Source organism: Patella vulgata, chromosome 3 (genome assembly GCF_932274485.2).
Source record: "Patella vulgata chromosome 3, xgPatVulg1.2, whole genome shotgun sequence".
In the NCBI taxonomy this organism is placed as follows: Eukaryota; Metazoa; Mollusca; class Gastropoda; family Patellidae; genus Patella; species Patella vulgata.
The window spans coordinates 45492864-45518501 of NC_065881.2; the positions used below are offsets into that span (position 1 = coordinate 45492864).

General features: G+C 35.9%; 1 protein-coding gene across 2 annotated transcripts in view; it reads left to right on the top strand.

Annotated features, from left to right (window-relative positions):
• Positions 1-4: 4 nt before the first annotated feature.
• LOC126814603 (serine/threonine-protein kinase Nek11-like) overlaps positions 5-25638 on the top strand; it is a 65073-nt gene continuing 39439 nt past the window's right edge. The window contains exons 1-5 of one of the 2 annotated variants that reach the window (XM_056099421.1): positions 5-495; positions 2770-2941; positions 4786-4934; positions 9211-9372; positions 11275-11424. In XM_056099421.1, the coding sequence (XP_055955396.1) occupies positions 353-495; positions 2770-2941; positions 4786-4934; positions 9211-9372; positions 11275-11424 (776 nt within the window). In that variant the 5' untranslated portion in view covers positions 5-352. Of the gene's footprint in view, positions 496-2769; positions 2942-4785; positions 4935-9210; positions 9377-11274; positions 11425-25638 lie in introns of those variants that run through there. The other variant, XM_050539877.2, reaches the window with a different exon arrangement.

A 25638-nucleotide genomic window follows, 5' to 3' on the forward strand; every position in this document is an offset into this window, starting at 1 on the left:
AGACGCCAACATGTCCGTTCAGCTCGCAAAGATTACGGATAACGATAATTGATCTGAGGATCAACTGTCTAACTATAAACAGTATTACTTTCTGATGGAACAGTCGAAAATAATAGTTGGGCGTAATTAGAAACCGCGCAATATAAATATCAAAATTAGAAGTGACCAGAGCGTATATTGGGCTTATACTAGTATCGTCTATAGTAATTATATTGTTTATTTTGATGCGCAAGGAACAGTACAAAGGAGACAAAGCCAAACAAGGAAACGCTGACTAGATTAATTTTACCTTTGTCTCACCTGACCGATCCTGTCGTTTCGGTTTGATTAAGATCATATTAACTTTGCGGCTATGCCTCTTAGGCGACCAAATACGAATAATGACACCAAAGAAGCTAAGATATTAGCTAACAGATACGAAGTTGTGAAGAAACTAGGAAGTGGGAATTTTGGAACTGTATTTGTCTGCAAAGATCGACAAAATACTGAAGAGGAGTATGTTATAATTGTTACATAATTTTAATTTTTATTTCATAATTTATATCATAATATTATATTTACATATATAAAATTGACATTACATAATTAATTGAATAATACATCGCTGTGTAGAAATCAGCGTTTGAAATATCTGATGTTTTTGTCAGCTCCAGACACAAAGCCTACATGTAGTTCGAGGTCAGATGCATGACATATTACCCCAGCAAGTGAAAAACTCCCCCTTAAACCTGTCCTATGGCCTTGTTAATTTTGAGCGATGACGATACGTCAGTTGTGTATTATAGATAACAAACCTTATCTCTCCACCCTCTGTGTTTCGAGATATGAAATGGTGCCATTTGACATCAATGTAGCACATGCGGGAGCGATTGGCACCCGGAATTTGTAAACAAAAGTGACAATATTTTTAATCAAAACAACGATTCATTATTGTTATTTATAATATTTCTGCTACACCGAGTACAATTAAGCATATAATCCTACCTGAAACGGGTACAAATCCCCTCTTTTTAAATCAAAGCGACAGTAGATTGCTTTTTCCGACATTTTAAATTTACGCCTGTAACACATAAAGGCAGGCCTCATGTGCAATAGCCAATCAAAGTACTAATCTGATCAGAGTTGCGCAGTAGTAATACGCCGTAATTATGAACGTCCGAATCAATTTTGATAAAAACATCACTTGATTTACTTTATTGTCAATATTTGCTGATAAATGAATGTTGTTTTAGTAGATTAGACTGCATATGTGTAATAAGTACTAATAGTATAAAATTAACATATTTTTAAGATGGTACATGCCTTAATAAAGAAATTGAGTTTGCCACTTGGAACTAAAGGCATCCAATCGTAGCTAAAAACAAGCACATCAGTATATCTCAGTGTTTTTAGTTACGTTCTTGTAGCTAGTGTACCCGACTTTGGAGCGCCTGATGTCATTTGGTATGAAACTAAATTAGGGAAAACTAATATTGAACCATATAGCATCCAGGAGAATTCTTCCGGAAACTATACCATTTCTACAGAATCCAATTAATAGTGCTTCACTAAATTCTATAGTAAACTACATGTATAACATAAATAAAAGAAAGATCTCCAAATAATGAAATATGTATCATAGAATATGTTTCCTACACATTTTCAGGAAATTATATAGTATTTGTTGAATTTAGATTATATAGAAAACTATAGAATGCTCCTCTGTTATATGTTTCTCCATAGTTTTCTATAGAATAGCATAGAAAACTGTAGAAGGCTCATATTAATAATATGTTATACGATAGAATGTTTCCTACATTATTTTGCAGGAAACTATTGTATTTGTTGAATTAGTCTAAATTATACAGAAAACTATAGAATGCTCAGACTCTGTTATATTGTATTTGTGGAATTAGTCTAATACAGAAAACTATAGAATGTTCCTCTGTTATATGTTTCTCCATAGTTTTCTTTAGAGTATCATAGAAAACTAAATAATGCTCATGTGGTATAATATGTTTCTCCACAGTTTTCTATAGAATACCACAGAAAACTATAGGATTTCACAACTGACTTGAGGACACAAGTTAGTTACATGTATATAGAAAACTATAGTTTTTACCACCCATTCTACAGTGGCACCAATGAATCTACAGGTTAATTTTTTTATTACACTTTGATAAAACCCAATAACATTTCCTATGCAAAACTGTAGTATTGCAAACCAATCTTCAGAATGAATTTTTTTTCTTCCTTTTCTTTCTATAGAATCCCACAAAATTCTATCAGAACTTACACTTTTTGTATGGTACTTGACTAAGGGTTATATTGACGAAGACGTCGCAGTAATCATCATTCGTCATTTCGTCAGTCATAAAAATTGGTACTAAGCAGAGGTGATACCCCATGTCTCATGAAAGCAGATATTTTTCGGCCTTTTCTATGGCAAATTTGAATTCTGCGACATCAAATTCCCAGGAATCATCAAATTCGCAAAATCAAAATAATTGATGATACATCACTTCGCCTCTATACCTATGAATATTTATGAAAATTGGCAGATAAAACCACAAAGAATGGAGTATAACATATGATGAGTTGTTCCTCTAAAGAACTTGTGTATGGACATCAAAGTTTGAACATTGTCAAATAAAAATGCCTAGATATAAATCATAAAATAAATTGACTGAAACATGGTTTGTCATTGCATGATCAGCTGTGATCTCCAAAGTAAATATTTTAATTTTGATACATTTTAAATTGAGATAACCAACTTTTTGAATGTTTCAGTAAAGTTGTGAAAGAAATATATGTTGGTGATTTACAGCCAGACGAAACAGTTGATGCTAACCATGAAGCACGATTACTCTCCAGATTAAAACATCCAAATATTGTGAAATACTTTGATAGTTTTGTTGACACTGGTGGGGAATATTTCTGTATAATTACTGAATATTGTGAGGTATGTCATTTAATGGTATTTTGTCTAATTTCTTAAATAACAGTACTCAATTGAGAAATATAACAGAGATTACAGCTATGTGCAATCCATGGCTTCCACTTCAAAAATTTCCCAGCCGGTCAAGGACAGTCACAAAAATTCAATGTCACATCGGCATTTATACCAACCATACCCCGTAATAAATAAAGGAACAGGTGTAATCATTTATCGTCATTTATTTATTTATTTATACATTCATAAAATATAACAATAACAAGAGACATTTAGACTGTTGTCTATTTTGTCTATTTCTCCATACACGGGGGAAAAAAATATATATATATATGTATATATCATTCAGATGATTAACTCAGTTATCAAGTGAATATATCAAAGTAAAGCTTTTACAGTAAATATGGCTGCACGAGCGATGAAAGTCATCAAATATGCTGTAACAACAACTCGGTTTTTAAGAATGATCATACAGTACTAGGCCTAATTATAAAACAAAACACGGCTGATTGAATTTATTAAATGTTACACTTTTAAAATGTTTGATGTTGATCCTCTGTTGATTGTAATTAGAGCAATTTACAAAAGGATAATTAACTGGCTGTGGTTTCCATTCGTGGACTACTGAACACTGTGTGTTATACCCGACAGTTTGCATCACGACACGCACAGTGTTTTGTTGTGTCAGGGGATTTTATAATTTAGCACAAAATATGTTACTTTCCGGTGTGCAAAATGGTCTACGGGTCTGATCCCATTTCGGTCATTGTCAAAAGCCCTCTGTCCCGACCGGCATATACGGCGGACATGGAACCCATGGTGCAATCGAATCTGTATCAGTTATGGTGGATTAGTCGGGCAGAAAATGGTTGGAGCTTTAGTGTTTTATATGATGGCACTCTAGATCTAAAGGTCTGCTATACTCATTGAACCAAGGGACCTGTTGTCAGTCGTGATCAGAAGTAGGGTCGCCTGCCCAACCTCCTGGGTTTTCTCCAGGTTATCTGGTTTCCTCCCACTTGAAATAAAATTGTACCGTATGTTAATCCTTGAAAAGAACTATTTTGTATCGAGTGGAAGTTAATGACATTCTCCCTCTCTCTCTGCATGTCTGTTATGAGGGGTGATTGATAAGTAGTGAGCCTCGATTGGAAAATCGTGCAACACAATGATACCACGTTTTGCTTGTGCACTATTATGTTCCTCGGGCTCTGTCACAAACTTTCATCAAATTCGGTTAAACTGTTTGATTGTGACAGGTCATAACAATCAAGTAGGGTCTGTTGTTATCAGAAAATGGACCATATCGAGGTGAGAGCTGTGATTAAGTCTCTGCATAAAAAGGGTCTAACACCGAAAGCCATACATGATGATATGGTTGTGACATTAGGAGATGATGCTCCTTCATATGCCACAATTAAAAGGTGGTCAGCTGAATTCAAGCATGGCCGAGACAGCATTGAAGACGAACAACGCCCTGGTCGACCAAAAACTGTGCCAACACCTGAAATGGTACAAAAAAATCCATGATCTGATAATGAATGACCGGCGAGTTACTGAACAATTCATAGCTGGGGTAGTTGGTATTAGCCAGGAGAGAGTTCATTCTATTATCACTGAAACTACATAACTGGAATAAAGGCTCTGCAACACCGATGGCAGAAGTGTATTACATTGAAGGGGGACTATGTTGAAAAATAAGTGCATTTGATTTGAATTTCTTGTTTCTTTCTGTGTTAGACTCACTACTTATCAATCACCCCTCGTACTAAAAGATGATGTTATGCTTAATGTATAGTACATATATAAAAAACTGTGTAATATAAAAAACTGTGTAAAACAATTTCTTTTAGGGAGGGGATCTAGATGTAAAAATTACAGAAGTAAAGAAGAAAAAAAGTCATCTGGATGAGTCAACTGTTTTAAATTGGTTTGTTCAGTTAGTATTGGCTGTAAAATACTTGCACAGTCAGCGAGTTCTACACCGGGATTTAAAAGCTAGGTATGCTTATTATATGTTTGGTATATTTAACACAGTAATCAAGAAATCCTTAAGACAAGTTTTAAAATCGCTTGAAAAAATTGCCAGTGTGCCCGTTCACGGCAACAATGAAGGGGGACTATGTTGATTGTTAGACCCACAACAATTTGATTTTCAATTCTTCGGGGTCTTGATAAATAAATAGCCATTTGAATCACATGAAATGATCTTCCGTTTAAAATTTGATTTTTAAATAAGATCTTTACAGTTGTTTCCGAAGAAAAGAAAATCAAATTGGTTTGGCCTTTGCTGGGTTCTGTGTGGAGATGCCCAAATGCATAAGTTTTACAGTATGTCCGTATCATACAAGCTTATGATCCGCAGAGATTCACCTGATCTTATATGAAGATTCATGATTTTATTATACGTCCACATTCATAATGTCGATATATTGTGCCGTCGCCCCTGTCTGTGTGTGTGTGTGTATGTTTGTGGGTCGCCTACAGGCCGCAATTCTTAAGTAATCATCTTGAAACTTTGCATACCTATTCATTATACCGTTTATATGATCCCCATTGTTTTTGGGGATTGGGACTCCCCCAGGGCAGAGCCACGACTAATTTTTGTGTTTATCGTTTACAGGCCGCAATTCTGAATGGATCAGCTTGGTACTTGACATATGTATTCCTTATAGCCTAAGGGCCTATGATCCAACATAGGGTTGTACCTATATATATTGGTGCATGTCCCGACCCCAAGGGGCAGAGCCACGTCCAATTTTTATACACCCACATTTTCATGTGGATGTATATTGTCATCGCCTCTGTCCGTCCGTCCACTATTGTTTGTGGACACTACAGGTCACAATTTTTATCCGGTTTCAACGAAACTTGAAATATAGGTTTATCTCCCCAAGATCTTGGTTCCTTTCGATATTGGCTTGTATCGGACCTTAAGTTTTCATGGATTATGGCCTCTGATTGTATGAAAAATCGCGTTTTTAGCTTGTGGACCCTATAGAGGTCACAATTTTTATCCAATTTAAAAAAAAAACTTGAAACATAAGTTTATAACCCAAAGATCTTGGTTCCTGTCGATATTCACGCATATCGGACCATAACTTCCTGAATTATGGCCCCTGATTGTACGAAAAATCGCGTTTTTAGCTAGTGGACCCTATAGAGGTCATAATTTTTATCCAATTTAAAAAAATGTTGTAGTATATCACCGTTACACCCTAAGGATGGTGAAAATTTGAATTTCGTGAAAATTTGCCCAAAACTGATAGACAAAATATATGGCCGCCCCTCGTTCTCAAATAGCATAAAAATATGGTATATCAAGGTTGTGGACCCTCTAGAGGTCACAATTTTCTTCTGATTTTGATGAAACTTGCAATGTAAGTTTATAACCCAAAGACTTCCTGAATTATGGCCCCTGATTGTACGAAAAATCGTGTTTTTAGCTTGAAATCCCTCTAGAGGTCACAATTATTATCCAATTGTTGAATTCAAATTTCGTGAAAATCGAGCCAAAACTGCCGGACCAAATGGCCGCCATTTTACGCAAATAGTGTAAACATATGGTAAATGTATGTCAAGGTGAAAATTTGCCCAAAACTGATAGACAAAATGGCCGCCCTTCATTCTCAAATAGCATAAAAATATTTGGACCCTCTAGAGGTCACAATTTTCTTCTGATTTTCATGAAACTTGAAATGTAAGGTTATAACCCAAAGATCTTGGTTCCTTTTGATATACGCTAATATCGGATCTTAACTTCCTGGATTATGGCCCCTGCTTGTATGAAAAATCACGTTTTTATCTTGTGGTCCCTCTAGAGATCACAATTATTATCCGATTTTAAAAAAAACGTTCGAATATATCACTGTTACACCGTGATGGTTGTTGAGTTCGAATTTCGGGAAAATCAGACCAAAACTGCCGGACCAAATGGCCGCCCTCTACGCAAATAGTGTATAGCATGTAGTATATCCCGGTTGTGGACCCTCTAGAGGTCACAATTTTGATCTGATTTTGATGAAAGTTGAAATACACGTTTATAACCCAAAATCTTGGTTCTTTTCGATATTCGCACGTATCAATCATAACTTCCTGAATTATGGCCCTTGATTGTACAAAAAGTCATGTTTTTAGCTTGTGGAATATATCACCATTTCACACTAAGATCTTGGTTCCTTTTGATAATCGTGCATATCCGAAAGTAACTTCTTGGATAATGGCTCCTGATTGTTCGAAAAATCGCATTTTTAGCTTGCAGATTCTCTAGAGGTCACAATTTTTATTTTCGATTTTAAAAACCGTTTAAATATATCACCATTCCACCATAATGAAGGTTGAATTCGAATTTCAGGAAAATCGAAATGAAACTGCCGGACCAAATGGCCGCTCTTTGTACGCAAATTGTGTAAAAGTGTGCAATATGAAGGTTGTGGACCCTCTAGAAGTCATAATTTTTATCCTATTTTGATGAAACTTAAAACATATCTTTATATCCCCAAGATCTCAGTCCCTTTTGATATTTGGGGATTTCAGACCATGACTTTCTGGATTATTGCCCCTGATTGTACAAAAAATCCTGTTTGTTTTTAGCTTGTTCTCTGTCCATCTCTTGCAAAATGTGGGCGTATCATGCCTGGCAGCAGCTGGTTTGTTAATTTTTTGTCTGTAAATACCCTACAGGTTGCTATAATTAACAGATTTTGTTCAAATTCAGCATATCAATCATTTCAATAACAGGGTGGTACCTATTTATATTGTTCCAAATCCAACCCCCAGGGGCAGAGCGATGCCCATTTTTTGTATTTATCATCTACAGGCTGCAATTCTGAATGGATTTTGGTGCATGCCCCGACCCCCTGTGACGGTGTCCCACTCACTTTTTATACGCCCACATTTTCATGTGGACGTATTATGCCGTCGCCCCTGTCCGTCCGTCCGTCCGTCAACAATTTGTTTGTGGACACTCTACAGGTCACAATTCTTATCCGATTTTAACGAAACTTGAAATATAGGTGTATCTCCAAAAGATCTTGGCTGCTTTCGATATTGGCATGTATCTGATCGAAACTTCATGGATTATGGCCCCTGTTTGTACGAAAAATCACGTTTTTGGCTTGTGGACCCTATAGAGGTCACAATTTTTATCCGATTTTGTTGAAACTTGAAATGTATGTTTATAACCCAAAGATCTCGGTTCCTTTCGATATTCGCGCATATCGGACCGTAACTTCCTGAATTATGGCCCCTGATTGTACGAAAAATCGTGTTTTTAGCTTGTGGACCCTATAGAGGTCATAATTTTTATCCGATTTAAAAAAACGTATAATTATATCACCGTTACACCCTAAGGACAACTGATTTTGAATTTCGTGAAAATCGGCCCAAAATTGACAGACAAAATGGCTGCCCTTCGTTCTTAAATAGCGTAAAAATTGGGTATTTCAAGGTTGTGGACCCAATATTGGTCACAATTTTTATCCGATTTTGATGAAACTTTTAATGTAAGTTTATAACCCAAAGATCTCGGTTTCTTTCGATATTCGCGGATATCGGACCGTAACTTCCTGAATTATGGTCCTTGATTGTACGAAAAATCGCGTTTTTAGCTTGTGGACCCTATAGAGGTCATAATATTTATCCGATTTCAAAAAAAATATGGTATATCAAGGTTGTGGACCCTATAGAGGTCACAATTTTTATCCGATTTTGTTGAAACTTGAAATGTAAGTTTATAACCCAAAGATTTCAGTTCCTTTCGATATTTGCGCATATCAAATTGTAATTTCCTTAATTATGGCCGTTGATTGTAGGAAAAATCACTTTCTTTTTAGCTTGTTCTCTATCCATCTCTCGAAAATGTGGGCGTATTCTGCCTGGCAGCCGCTGGTTGTTAATATTTTAGTCTCTAAATTTTGCAAAATAAACCCAAGCCTAGCCTTCTTTGCCTCTTGTCATATTACAGTCATTGCAGCTAGTTCATATTTCATTCACTTCATTTTGAAAAGTACCATATCAATGAAAGCAGGAATGGGTTAGCAATGCTCTAGTTCCAATTGATGTAATTTAGTATTATGGAACTTAATTATTTAACACTGACTGAAACATATTACAGGGTTTAGTTTTTGCACTAGCCTCTGTATTCTATTTTTCAACCAATGATCTATTTGTGATCCCCAAAACATAGGTAATAAAGATTGTATTGAATTATGAATGCATTTAGTAAGAACCTTGCAGAATACTGTGAAATATTATTAAAACTTATTTTTATTTTTCAGAAACATATTTCTGCGAAAAAATAAAGTAAAAATCGGTGATTTTGGTATATCTCGAATACTGATGAGTGCTTCTGATTATGCTTCTACTTTCACTGGAACACCATTTTACATGAGTCCTGAAGTTTTAAAACATGAGGGCTATAATTCCAAGTCAGATATATGGTAAGCCCATTTAGTTTATGTTTGACTGTTTGAATATTCTTCTGTATCATAAGGCCGTCATTGAGTCTACTGGCGTGGTTTCGAATCCCTGGTTGAACGTGACAAGGAGTAGCGTCGCCTGTCCAACCTCGTGGGTGTCCTCCGGTTTCCTCCCACTGCTTAAGACCCCTATGCGCAAGCGAATTATTGAAATAAAATTAAACCATATGTTAGTCTCGAAATGACCTAGTTTGTGTTGAGTGGACGTGAAACCCCATCTCTCTCTCTCTCTCTCTCTCTCTCTCTCTCTCTCTTGAATATTCTTCATTTTTTTGTCGAATATTAAACTTGAAATTGAGTAAAAAATGATTATAATAAAGATTCCTGATTGTGGAAAAAAAATAAGTACACTTACAAAGATTCAAAGAAGAACATATAAGGTATAAATATACTCTTAAAAAAAGTAGGGGATATTCAGAAACAATACAAAACTGCGGAAATGCACTGCTGTTTTTATTAGAGGTAACCAGTGTATGTTAATAACAGGCCAATTGCCTACACATGAACATAAACAGTTCATGTGGGCGGCTTATCTGACGGTCCCATTTCACTCGCAAAGATATACACTGTCAAAAGTGAAAATGGACGTTTTTGATTTTTGTATTAATAATAAGTAATTGCTCCACCAATCCTCAGACATTCAGCAATTCATCGTGGCATCTTCCTAATCAACCATCCAATCACGATTTGGGGCAATCTGACCCACTCCCCTTGCAATGCCACGGCCAATTCTTGCAGTGTTGTCAGTTGACGTTGACGTCGACGAACACGTCTCCCGATCAAATTAAACGTAACACACTAAAGCAAAGATACGCTAAATAGTAAATCTTATGCAAGAACCGATAGGAAAGCAAACATGGATAGATAAAACAGCACGCGGCAGTCACCAACCCTTCCTTGAAGTGTCAAATTTGACAATGAACCCCTCCCACGTGTATGGCGCTATTGCGTGTCGCATGTGCAGCTCAGTGGTTCTGATGGGTCGATAAGTTCTTCATCTGTGAACATACTCTCAAAGCATGTCAAATGTCCATGACTATTTATCATACCGCAACCTGCATAGGTATTTGCATTTGAATATCCCTGGGGATCACGTGGCTAAGTGGGTAAGTCGCTGGCTCGCTAGCCTGGAGGTCGGGTGTTCGATCCCTGCATTGGCCAAGAAAGTTCATCCAGATTTTCCGGCGTGGTTCCCCCTTGTCAGTGATGCAGGACAGAGGGCCTGACAAGGACAGCTGTCCAGTCCTTTGGATGAGACGAAAAACCGAGGTCCCGTGTATATATTGAAATGCACGTAAAAGATCCCTTGGCAGTTGGAATTCGATATAAGAGTAGGCGATAGTGCCGCTGCCCGGGCAAAATTTCCCTCATAGCACACTGTATGGCGTATGCCCGTCTTCATTAGCCCAGTATAGGAGCAGAACAGTGGGATGTTAAACCCCGTTTCATTTCATTTCATTTGAATATCCCTACTTTTTTTTAAGAGTATATATATATATACATGTACTGTGAACAATAATCATACAAACATTACTATGTACACAGAAAGTCTATAGCATCCCATAAAATCAATCCAGTCTGTAGTATAATGGTTAATTGGGGATTTAGTAAATTCAACTCATGTGCGGGGGTCTTTGCAAGATGCTTGACTACTTGTTATTTGCCTGTTTGCTCGATTTTAGACATACCAAAAGTTTTGATAAGGTTTCCCAACACTATCTTGTTTGGCAGATTTTCTCCATATATAGAAAATATTTTCAAAACAAGTGTTGAAATTGTATTTCCTAGTATTTTCCTCTACTAATAATCTGCTTCATATTTGATTTTTTTGTAATTCTTTGTTATTGCTATTATATATTAAAGGTCTGTTGGTTGTATATTATATGAAATGTGTGCCTTGGAACATGCATTTGATGGACAGGGTCTGATGGCAATAATGTACAAAATAGTTGAGGGGGTGCCTCCAGACTTGCCAAAGAGATATTCAAAACAATTAAATGATGTTTTTAAAGGGTATTGTAAACATTTCTTTCTAACATGTAGGTCAGCATTAATTACAATCTTTGGATGGTTATTAAACTACAAAGTTTATGCTTAAAGTTGTAATATATTAGTTTATACTTTGAGTGATAATTATTCAGAGGTCAATCCAGTGATGGGATTTCAAAATTTTTCTTGTCAGACATTTTTCCCCGAAAATAAAAGGGCATAACTCTTACCCTTATTTAAGCATGCGGTTTTAGACCACAATTAAAAATCATGTGTCAACAAAACATTCAAATTCATACGTAATAAAAAAATAGGTGCACCTCTTTATTCTTTCATATTTGATTCCCGTACGGTATTCAGATTTAAGTCAGAAATATTCCTACAAAATTACTTATTGTCGTAATACGATAGAATGGAAGCGTGCTGAACCGTACCTGTTTCAAAAACCTCCAAAATTACTGTATTTTTCAGGGTATAAGTCGATACATTTTTCAGCGGAAGTCCAGCATTCGTCTTATACTTACATACAGAGGTTAAAAAAAAAATGACATCCCAAAATTTATTTTGCAGTAACCGTTCCTCTACAACAACGAGCGAGTAACATCTGCTCAATAATTGCAATCGACTCTAGTACCCCCTATCGTCTAAAACAATTAACTACTTACACTATTCCAATCGAAACATTCATCAACATTTCTTAGCCTATTTATTTATTTATTTATTTAAAAACATAAACCCCATTCAAAATATGATCATAAATCCGAGAATATGGCATCAAAATAGAATCTTTTCTCCAACATTAGATGTGTGTGATGTGGCATGTTTACATCTCTTAATTTCACGTGTCTCGCGAGAATTCTACTTTCATTTTAGTTATTGTACTATAACCACCATGTGCGATCAGAAACAGAGCTTGCATTATCTAGTATTTATCGGATATGTATGTGTGTGAAATAGCTTTATTTAACTTTGGCTTCCACCGAAGGAATATCACAGACAATGGAGAAATCACAGGTTAATCACGTGGATTAAGTTTATAATTAGGGTTTCACACTGTGTAGCTTGTGTGAAACACAATTGTTTTTATTCAGAATATCATTTTATCTTAGCAACTGCTTGTCGCATCGTTACAAAGTCTTTCGGTTTCACTGTGAAAGTGGGTGTGACTTAGAGGATCAAGCTATTTTGAACCTTCTGCGACAATGCGAAATGTCCGAAATATTGCCTTAATTTTAACAATAATCATTGGAGTTTAACTTTCAATACACTTTGGCATAGCCAAATCTTCGTATATATTAGGCGCCAAATTTAGAAAATTTAAATTTTTACAAAAAACTTTTCTATTTATGAATATTTTTGGATGGTATTTTACACAGGATTAAAGAGTCATCTTACTTGAGCAAAAATGTGAAAAAAAATTGTCTCAGTAATTTGTGTTAGCCGCCATTGACTAATTTAGTTTTTCGGTCCTAGATTTATTATTTATTGTTCGATTTGTATAAAACAAAGTTCATGTGCTACGTGGTCTCAATTGTCATTTTTTTTGTTACCCATAGAGTTTATTGTCGGCACCAGAAGTGACGTAGGTTTACCAAAAACTACAATTTGGACAGTTCGGTACCACTTTTTGAAAGCAAATATTATTTTTTTCAAAATCTGATATGATCTGAGCTCAGATTTTTTAATTTCAATTTCATTTTCGGGCAATTTCGATTAAAGTAGCTAAGTCTCTAACTCAATATCATCAAAAATATTCGACATTGAAAACACAAATTATTTGTCAATTCAAATCAACATTGGTCTTGTGATCTTACAGGGAAAAGATCTGCTTCTGATATCCAATATTCAAGACAAATTAAACATTTTACCATTGGTACACGAATTGTGTACCATAATGCGTTTCAGCGCCATTTGGAACAAGGGACTCAAAGAACGCAGCTAGACATATTCCACAAGTCATGTGAAATGGTGACGCTATATTCTTATCTGGAGAGCATGCGCAATAAATATCATCGGTTTAGACCAGAATAACCAGACGCTAAAGATTGCCATTCAATTAACTGATTAGAAATTACAGTAAAAACAGAAATGGTTGAATGTAAATCAGTTTATATACATTCACATTACATCTTTATAGGCGTTGCGACCAATTTGTGTCAATTTGTGATTTAGCTCCTTTAAAAGGTGAAAAAAGGTGTAAAGTTAAGCTATTTAAAATCCAGTCAGTGTCTTCATATTTAAAACATTTTTTCATAACTTTCATAACCTTGTAGCATTAATCCATACAAGACAATATATGTTAAAATTAGTTTGTAATATGAGTAGTTGCAGAGAAATACGCAATTTTGCATGAGTTACTTTTCATGTTATTTTGCCAGTAAAAGAGTCGATTATTATTGGATTTTCATAAAAGTGACACCACTTGATGCATAAAACAAATGTGTTTTATATCAAATTGATTACAATTCTAAATTGACACCGGAAGTGGCGCCATTTTATCAAAAACTGTATTGTTAAAATTTAAAATCGATATTTTTTTCAACTGATAATTACTTAGTACGTTTTGAAAATTTTAATTTTCAGTTTAAATCAACAGATAAATAAAAAGAATACGGTCATATAGATATCACAAAATTTTGTTCGAACTTGTTCAACTTTGCTACAAGTCACTTTTCAAGATTTGGGTCCATAAAAGTGTCAATTTTTATACGATTTTCATAAAAATTTTAGCATGTGATGCATAATGCAATTTATGATTTTATAAACTAAATTTGACATTTTCATTATCACTAGAAGTAATGTCATTTTGGCAAAAACTTTTATTTTTAGCCTCCAAAACAAATATTATTTTGAAGTGAGCAATATTCATTTTTCATATAAAAGCTGGATGTTCGATTCTATTGGACAAATAGAATGAATCAATACGATCAAATAGATATCAAAAATGTGTTTCTAACATCTTCCCTTGCCGAGAAATAACCAATTTTGTCATTTTAATTTCAGTTTATGGGTTTTAGGTTAATTATTTAGTGCCTGATTTGTATAAAAGAAAAGCTCATATGTTCTGTGGTGCAAATTCTCAACTTTCATATATCGATAAAGTTTTCTGTCAGCACCAGAAGTGACGTAATTTTGCCCGAAAACTTCAATTTTGACGTGTCGAAAAGTCTTCTCAAAAGCAAATATTGATTTTTACAAATCTAATAGATCAAGATGAATGCTTCTACTAAAGGCGCAAAACATGTCAGGCTTAGTTTAATTTATTTCGGTTTTGTATTTGGGCTATTTTGATTTAAAGGTGAAAAAAAGGCGTAAAAAAAAGCTATTTACAATGCATTCAGGTTTTTCATATTTTAAAATATTTCTTGACAACTTTCATAAACCTGTAGTATTAATCCATACGAAGACAATGTATGTCAAAATTAGTTTGTAATATTAGCAGTTGCCGAGGAATAGGCAATTGTGTATGAGTCACTTTTCATTATCACCGAAAGTAATTATTCGTATTAAATTATATTTGGTTTCAATGGACAAATAGTATGTATGAATCAATATCATCATATAGATATCAAAAAAGTGTTTCTAACATCTTCTCGTGCCTAGATATAACCAACTTTGTCAGTATCACTTTTTAAGATTTTTTGCATTTTAATAAGGCTTTATAAAGGGTTAATACTGTTCAAATGTTAATCAATTTTCTGCCATGCAAAGGACAATTGAAGTGGTTATTTCTGTAAGCCAATTTAAATATTTTGTGGATAACGGAAGTAATGTCCTTGTGTCGAGTCTTCATTTTGTAAATGGAACTGATACTGCTGGATTTATTGGCTTATTCTGCGTCCATTTTATAACACGTGTCCAATGCTCACATGGAAATCTGTTTAATGTTTCCATTGGTACAGGAAGTGACGTCAGTTCATAGATAACGTGGCACTGGTTAAACCCGTCATTACTGCATTGCAGTTCTAGTCACTCTTATTGGATTGATATATAGTCCGACAAAGGAGAAGCAATGGATTCTGTTCAGGATTAGATTGATAAATTGTCCAACAAAGGATTAAGTCAGTCAATCATGGCAGATTAAATAGTTAATCAAGGTAGGTGTATAGATGGTATAACACGATAAATACGTTGATCACTTAATTACCTGATCAATCCAGCCTATTATCAACGATAATCAGGTTGAGATGTAGTTATTCACTCAGTACACTATATTAATTTTGGAATTTTGAATCTTATTGTCCGCTTGGGCATATTCCTGGTCAAACAATATAGGACGTTTGGAAAATAGCGACGGACATGTTTCGAAATATACAGGCGAAATCCCATCACTGAGTCAGTCTATGAATCTGCTGAATATGCAGATTAGAGGCGGTGTTGAAAAATTTGCTACAACAAGATTTTCCCACCAGCATCTTTGTCATTGCAAACATTCTATGAAGACCTGTTATCCCGAGTGTCAGAGACTAGTTTCGTTCGTATTGAAGTCTTCAGACTGATTGGACTCACGTGGCAGGCTTTTTATATATACTATTCCGAAACCCCGGAGTGTTTTCCATGGTTACTAATTGGCAGGGATACCAGGGTTGGCGGGGTTTGCGAATTTGTTACCGGGGTCGGTAGTTTGCTTACTGGGGTTGTACAGAGGTTTGACAAGTGATCGTTTAGATTGAAGTGATAGTGTCCATAATTTTGCTAACTAGGATGCCTTTGGTTGGTTTGTAACATTGTTACTTGTCATAACAATATGTTATAGTATATGACATTAAACTAACAAATCCAAACTTTTACCTCTCTAGGTCGAAAACTCGCTTAGATATAGCCATTTGAAATTAGGGTACTCAAACGTATCATAAATTCAGTAATGTTTTTCAGGGTTTTGGATGCTTTAAACTCACATTTCTGATAGGAGTAGAACTCTAACTTTGTAATCTAAGACAACATTTGGTGTTTAGTACGCATTTAGCATCACACTCATTGTCCAATGAATACTTTTCGCGCCACCAGGTGTCAAAATGTGCAACAAATGAGGCAGCCACTTTTTAAACGCCAACATTTTCATGTGGATGTATATTGTCGTTGCCCCTATTCGTCCGTCCACAATTTGTTTGTGGACACTCTACAGGTCACAAGTTTTATCCGATTTTGACGAAACTTGAAATATAGGCCTATCTCCCAAAGATCTCGGTTCCTTTCGATATTGGCATGTATCGGACGATAACTTCATGGATTATGGCCCCTGATTGTACAAAAAATCACGCTTTTAGTAGGTATAGGCAAGCAAATTTTTAAAGTGAATAAAAACACATAATTGCGGTATCAATAGTTTCATTTTGCTAAGATAAAAACATCCTGAAAATTTCAACTGATTATCTCTAGTAGTTTGTGAAATATGGCCAGTTACAGGATTTGGGGTACCCACCAACTTCGGACATAGCAAAAATAAGTGGTTTTGACCCCCCATATATCAAAAAGTAAGCTTTTTACACAACTGTAACTTCTTTAACATAGAGTACCTACTGCCTAGTTGGAATAAATGCAAGGAAATGCCTGTGTCTTCACTCCTGTTGAAACTGTTGACCCTTTAAAATGACATTTTTTAGCCACTGCCCATGACAAAATCTGCTTCTGGAGCCATTTGACCCCTCCATAAAATTAATTCTAAGTGTACCGCAGGTTTTTCCTTCCACATATCAGCTGACAATGGCCCCCATAGTAACCCTAATTCTTTTGACAGCCTTGAAAAGGCCCTAAAGAAAGATATCAGACACAGAAAATGGTCCCAGCCACTGTTTTGCTCCACGGGAGCAAAAAAGCCGAAAAATGCCCGTTTTCATTAGCCCCGTCTCGTATCACATCACCTTTACAGAAATGGATAATATATTTTTGTGTATTTGAGAACTAAAATAAATAATTTCAAAATCCATGCTGTCTTTATTGTATTCATACTAAATTTATCACAGAAACATTTATAAATTCAATTCAAAGTGTGAAAAGAAATATTGTTGTAAAATTTACATATTTATGAGCCTTTCCACCAATCAGGTATTTCGTCGACTTAGTCACATGACAAAATATACATACCTGATTGGTGGAAAAGTAAACAGAAAGTAACTGAAGTCACAGGTCGAAAATGAAAACTACCCGTTACTGTTAAAAGACGTTTTCTAAATTCATGAAGACGATAGATAATTCAGAATCCTAGCTTCGCTGAATATGTATTCATATATCTAGCTGACTATGTTGCCAGAATGCTTGAATTCAGCCGTGAAAAAAAATTAAAACCAGTGTTTTATTACCGACTGCTTTGTTCGTTTGATATATTTTTAAATTACACATCGTCAGAACACGCCAAATATAAATATATGGGGAATAGTTTACGGATATGCTTTACATATAGTCTTATTCTTAATACGTTTATCAATAAAATCATGATTTTACTTACATATACTATTCAAAAAAAGTAGGGGATATTTGATTTTTAAGTGTTATTAAAGTCACCTAATGAAACTGACGAAGAAACAAATGACAAAATGAAATGAAGTTCACATTCATCGATTTATTCCAAATGATCGTTAGACTAAGTAAGGCACAGACTGACCATTATAAGGGTAAAATGATACCCAGGGTCAAACAGCAAAGTTACCACAGCATCACAACCAAGTCAGTAACGGGTAAATCCTCCTCTGTTTGCCAAACAAGCATTGATCCGACGTGGCATACTCCTAATGAGACGTCTAAGGTCATTTTGGTCCAGATTGTCCCATTCCTGTTGCAACGCAGCAGCAAGTTCTTGGACATTGGCAGGACGTTGTTGACGTTGACGTAACCTCTGTCCAAGCATGTCCCAGACATGCTCGATGGGGGAGAGGTCAGGACTCAGTGTTGGCCAAGGTAATGTGGTGATGTTCTGTTGTTGGAGGTAACCTGTAACGATCCTGGCCCTGTGACATCTTGCGTTGTCATCCTGGAAGATGAAACGGCGGCCATGACGTCGTGCGAACGGCACAACATGGACTGCCAAGATGTTGTCCCGGTAGTACTGGCCTGTAACACGCCCTGCAACAACATGTAAAGCCGTTCTTCCAGCAACAGTGATGCCTCCCCACACCATAACAGAACCACCCCCAAATCAATCATGTCTGATGATGTTAACGTCTTGGAAGCGCTCGTTTCGACGACGCCACACCCTCCTACGTCTGTCCAAAAAATCAACAGTGAACCTTGACTCATCTGAAAACATCACATTGCTCCAGCGTCGATTATCCCAGTGTTGACGATCCCTACACCAACGACGTCTTGCCTGAATGTGATGATCTCTCAAACAAGGGATCACGCGAGGACGTCGGGCGCGAAGGTGACCCCTATGCAGTCGATTCCGAATCGTCTGGCCACTCACTCTCACACCAGTGTCTGTTTGAAGACGAGCGCTGATCTGATTTGCTGTGATGACACGATTTCTCAAGGCCAAGGTACGGATAAATCGATCCTGGGCTTGAGTTGTTGCCCTTGGTCGACCTGAGCGTGGTCTGTCCTGTACAGATTGTGTATCACGGTATCTGGACCATAGCCTGCTTATGACAGACTGAGAAACATTCATCGTCCGCGCCACAACCGCCTGTGTTGTGCCGATCTGTAGCATGCCAAGGGCACGTAACCTTTCATTTTGGGTAAGCCGACGCATATCAAAATTTGTTTTCTGGTCACTAAAACAATTAAACTGATGTTTCCACCCTGGAATTCAATGCCACAATGACTGTAACATTCAAAGTCAGAGTCGTGCAAATCTTGGGTTGGACCCCCATGATGATCCCAAGCATCACCTGCATTCCATGCGGTAGCTATTGGTGCGTTTGGGCGTCACATGTAACTGGAAATGTTTCTTCTGTTAGGTTCTATAGTGACTTTTTTCGTAGTCATTTGCATATTTTAGTATTATGCCCCCAAAATCAAATATCCCCTACTTTTTTTGAATAGTATATTTCTGCAATTAGAGGGGCCGGAGAAAACGGAAAAAATATAAAATCTAAAGATCATAACGAACATTTTTGTACCTAGTTTTGCTGTATTATTTTGATGGGTTCTATGCTTATTTTGCTGCTAAATTTGAGGTTTTATAAACTACTTAAAATTTTCGATTTTTTTGGCATCCAACGGCCGGACAATGTGGTATGTGGTAAAAGCTCTACGGACATGCTAGAAAATGGTAGCCAATACATTTTTCATTGAGAATTTGCAAGAGAGCGCTTTACGAAACTCTAGAACCCATGCTTTGCAAAAAAACAAAGTTGACATGGATTACGGCCTTTGCGGCTGAAACGAGTCATTTAAAATTCCCTTTTTACTGTTTCTCTTGCAATAAATATATAAATAGTGTATCAGTGATAAAGAGAAAGAAAAGACGATTGCAATGGTGTAATTTATTTCAAAATTGATAAGATAGTTATTTAGTGACGATCATGGAAATATGACCATGTTTTCTACTAATTAGCGACAATGTCACACATTCCACCGCTTTGCCTATACCTACTTTTAGCTTGTGGACACTCTAGAGGTCACAATTTTGATAGGATTTTGATGAAACTTGAAATGCAATGTTTATAACCCAAAGATCTTGGTTCCTTTCGATATTCGCACATATCGGATGGTAACTTCCTGAATTATGACCCCTGATTGTACCAAAAGTCACGTTTTTAAGCTTGTGGTCCCTCTAGAGGTCACAATTTTCATCCAATTTAAAACCAGCGGCTGCCAGGCAGGATACGCCCACATTTTCGAGAGATGGATAGAGAACAAGCTAAAAAGAAAGTGATTTTTCCTACAATCAAGGGCCATAATTGAGGAAATTACAATTCAATATGCGCAAACATTGAAAGGAACCAAGATCTTTGGGTTATAAACTTACATTTCAAGTTTCAAGAAAATCGGATAAAAATTGTGACCTCTATAGGGTCCACAACCTTGATATACCATATTTTTTTGCTATTTGAGAATGAGGGGTGGCCATTTTGTTTGTCAGTTTTGGGACGATTTTCACGAAATTCGAACGCAGCTGTCCTTAGGGTGTAACAGCAATATACTAAAACGTTTGTTTTAAATCGGATAAAAATTATAACCTCTATAGGGTCCACAAGCTAAAATTGCGATTTTTATATGCCCACATTTTCATGTGGACGTATATTGTCGTCGCCCCTGTCCGTCCGTCCACATTTGTTTGTGGACTCTCTGCAGGTCACAATTCTTGTCCGATTTTGACGAAACTTGAAATAAAGGTTTATCCCCAAAAGATCTCGGCTGCTTTCGATATTGGCATGTATCGGATCGAAACTTCATGGATTATGGCCCCTGTTTATCTGAAAAATCACGTTTTTAGCTTGTGGACCCTATAGAGGTCACAATTTTTATCCGATTTTGTTGAAACTTAAAATGTAAGTTTATAACCCAAAGATCTCAGTTCCTTTCGATATTCGCGCGTACCGTAACTTCCTGAATTATGGCCCCTGATTGTACGAAAAATCACGTTTTTAGGTTGTGAACCCTATAGAGGTCATAGTTTGTATCCGATTTAAAAAAACGTATTATTATATCACCATTACAGCCTATGGAAGGTTGAGTTCAAATTTCGTGAAAATCGGACCAAAATTGCCGAACAAAAAGGACGCCGTTTGTACGCGAATAGTGTAAAAATATGGTATATCAAGGTTGTGGACCCTGTAGAGGTCGCAATTTTAATTCAATTTTGATGAAACTTACAATGCATGTTTATAACCTAAAGATCTTGGTTCCTTTCGATATTGTTGCATATCGGTTTGTAACTTCCTGAATTATGAACGCTGAATAAACGAAAAATCGCCTTTTTATACGCCCACATTTTCATGTGGACGTATTATGCCGTCGCCCCTGTCCGTCCGTCTACAATTGTTTGTGGACTCTCTACAGATCACAATTCTTATCCGATTTGGACGAAACTTGAAATATAGGTTTATCCCCAAAAGATCTCGGCTGCTTTCGATATTGGCATGTATAGGATCGAAACTTCATGGATTATGGCCCCTGATTGTACGAAAAATCACGTTTTTAGCTTGTGGACCCTATAGAGGTCACAATTTTTATCCAATTTTTTTGAAACTTGAAATGTAAGTTTATAACCCAAAGATCTCAGTTCCTTTCGATATTCGTGCATATCGGACCGTAACTTCCTGAATTATGGCCCCTGATTGTATGAAAAATCGCGTTTTTACCTTGTGGACCCTATAGAGGTCATAATTTTTATCCGATTTAAAAAACCATATTATTATATCACCGTTACACCCTAAGGAAGGTTGAGTGCCAATTTCGTGGAAATCGGTCCAAAATTGACAGACAAAATGGCCGCCGTTCGTTCTCAAATAGCGTAAAAATATGGTATATCAAGGTTGTGGAACCTATAGAGGTCACAATTTTTATTTGATTTTGTTGAAACTTGAAATATAAGTTTATAACCCAAAGATCTCAGTTCCTTTCGATATTCGCACATATTGGACCGTAACTTCCTGAATTATGGCCCCTGATTGTACGAAAAATCACGTTCCGCTGGTTTAGCTTGTGGACACTCCGAAGGTCACAGTTATTATCTGATTTTAAAAATCGTTTGAATATATCACCGTAACACCATAATAAATGTTGAGTTCAAATTTTCTGAAAATCAAACCAAAAATACCGGACAAAATGGCCACCACTTGTACGCGAAAGGTGTAAAAGTATGGTATATCTAGGTTGTGGACCCTGTAGAGGTCACAATTTTAATCCAATTTTGATGAAACTCGAAATGCATGTTTATAAACCAAAGATCTTGGTTCCTTTCGATATTTGTGCATATCGAATTGTAACTTCCTGAATTATGGCCCCTGATTGTAAGAAAAATCGCGTTTTTACCTTGTCGTCCCGATAGAGATCACAATTTATTAACCGATTTAAAAAAACGTTTGAATATATCCCTGTTACACCCTAATGATGGCTGAGTTTAAATTTTCGTGAAAATTGGATTAAAACTGCCGGACAAAATGGCCGCCCCTTGTACTCAAATAGTGTAAAATATGGTATATCAAGGTTGTGGACCCTCTAGTTGTCACAATTTTCATCCGATTTTGATGAATGCATGGTTATATCCCAAAGATCTTGGTTCCTTTTGATATTTGCTCATAATAAATTATCGGATCTTAACTTCTGAATTATGGCCCCTGATTGTACGAAAAATCGCGTTTTGAACTTGTGATCCCTATAGAGGCCACAATTTTTATCCGATCTAAAAAAAAAACCTGTGAATATATCACAGTTATACACTAATGATGGTTGAGTTTGGATTTCGTGTAAATCAGAAAAAAATGACGGACATCATGGCTGCCTTTTGTATGCAAATATTGTAAAAATAAGGTATATTAAGGTTGTGGGCCCTCTAGAGGCCACAGTTTTTGTCCGATTTGGATGAAACTTTAAATATATGTTTTTATCATAAAGATCTTGGTTCCTTTTGATAATGACACATATCCACAATTTTTTTGTGAACGCTCTAACGCCAAAAGTTATCATCCAATTGTTTTAAAATTGATATATGTTGTTTACATTAGTGAGATGAAGAAGCCTATTTAATTTCAATAATTTCTGTTTATTATGTCTAGAGTTATGGCCCGTATTTCACTTTGTTGAACTTTGTGAACGTTCTAATGCCAAAAGTTAACATCCGATCTTTGTGAAATTTATGTGCAATATTTAAGTTAGTGAAACGAAGAACCCTATTGAATTTCAGCATTTTCGGTTTATTATGTCTAGAGTTATGGCCCTTGTTTCACTTTATTGAACCTTGTGCACGCTCTAACGCCAACAGTTATCATCTGATCTTTCTGAAATTTATATGCATTATTTAGATAGTGAAACGAAGGAGTCTATTGAATTTCAGCAATTTCCGTTTAATACATCTAAAGTTATGGCCCTTGTTTCACTATATTGAACCTTGTGAACGTTGTAAACGCCAAAAGTTATCACCCAATCTTTGTGAAATTTATATACATGATTTAAATTATTGAAACGAAGAAGCCTATTGAATTTCAGCAATTTCCGTTTATTATGTCTAGAGTTATGGCACTTGTTTCACTTAATTGAACCTTGTGAACGCTCTAACACCAAAAGTTATCATCCGATCTTTCTGAAATTTATATGCATTATTGAGATTAGTGAAACAAAGAAGCCTATTTAATTTCAGCAATTTCCATTTATTACATCTAGAGTTATGGCCCTTGTTTCACTTTATTGAACCTTTTCGAACGCCAAAAGTTATCACCCAATCTGTGTGAAATTTGTATGCATGATTTAAATTAGTAAAACGAAGATGCCTATTGAATTTCAGCAATTTCCCTCAATTACTTCTAGAGTTATGGCCCTTGTTTCACTTTGTTGCACCATGGGAACGTTCTGCCGATCTGTATGAAGTTTACACATGTCATTTAAATTAGTCAAGAGAAGAATCCTATTGAATTTCAGCAATTTCCATTTATTACTTCTAGAGTTATGGCCCTTGTTTCACTTTGTTGCACTTGGTGAACGCTCTAACCTCTGAAGTTAACTGCTGATTTGTATGAAATTTATATGTGCCATTTAAGTTAGTAAAAAGAACAATCCTATTGAATTTCAGCAATTTCCGTTTATTACGTCTAGAATTATGGCTCATTTCACTTTATTGAACCTTGTGAACGCTCCAGCGCCGAGTTCATCCAGATTTTCCGGTGTGGTTCCCCCTTGTCAGTGATGCAGGACGGAGGGCCTGACAAGGACAGCTGTCTAGTTATTCGGATGAGACAAAAAACCGAAGTCCCGTGTACACATTGGCATGCACGTAAAAGATCCGTTGACAGTTGGAATTCGATATGAGAGTAGGCCGTAGTGCTGCTGTCCGGGGAAAATTTCCCTCATAGCACACTGTATGGTGTATGCCCGTCTTCATTAGCCCAGTTTGGAGCAAAACAGTAGGACATTAAACCCTATTTCATTTCATTTCATTTCGGAAAGTTGTCATCAGATCTTTGTGAAATTTATATGCATTATTTAAATTAGTGAAATCACGAAGCCTATTGAATTTCAGCAATTTACAATAATTACTTCTAGAGTTATAGCCCTTATTTCACTTTGTTAAACCTTGTTAATGCTCGATTGATGAAAGTTATCATCCGATATGTATGAAATTTATATGCATGATTTAAATTTGTGAAACAGAGGTCTATTGAATTTCAACAATTTCCGTCAATAATTTCTAGAGTTGTGGCGATTGTGAACCTTGTGAATGTATGAATGACAAAAGTGATCATGTGATGTGTATGAAATTTATATGCATTATTTAAATTAGTAAAACGAAAAAGCCTAATTTCAACAATTTCTGTAGATTACTTCCAGAGTTGAGACCCTTGTTTCAATTTGTAGAACCTTGTAAACCCTCAAACAACAAATTTATAATCTGATCTGTATGGAACTGTCTTGTAAAGGCCCCCCAATGACCTACAAAGGAATAAATATGCGACAACATAGCTGCTTGTGGGTGTATGTTTCATTGCCTAGCAACCTATCTTTAGCTTGTCGATTCTCTAGAGATCACAATTTTTTTTCAGATTTTAAAAACCGTTTAGATATATCACCATTCCACCATAATGAGGGTTGAATTGGAATTTTGGGAAAATCGAAATGAAACTGACCGACAGAATGTCCGTTCTTTGTACGCAAATTGTGTATAAGTATTTAATACAAATGGACCCTCTATAGGTCACAATTTTTATCCTATTTTGATAAAACTTAAAACATATCTTTATATTCCAAAAAATCTCAGTCCCTTTTGATATTTGCGCATTTCAGACCATAACTTTCTTGATTATGGCCCCTGATTGTTCAAAAAATCGTTTTTGTTTTTAGCTTACTGAATTTATGATCCGTTTCAATACCCTAATTTCAAATGGCCATATCTCACCGAGTTTTGACCTAGAGAGGTATCATTTTGAATTTGTTAGCTTAAGGCCACATTCTATAACATATATTTTTTATTTGGTCCACTTGACATGGAATGACCTCCAAGTTTAAATTTGTCGTTGATTCCATAAAGTGGTTTCGTACCTTTATATTTTAAACCCCTTGGGCGCCATGTTGAATTACACAGTATTTAACAAAACCTAACCACTTTATGAAATAAATGACAAATCTAAACTTGTGTAGCAATATTGT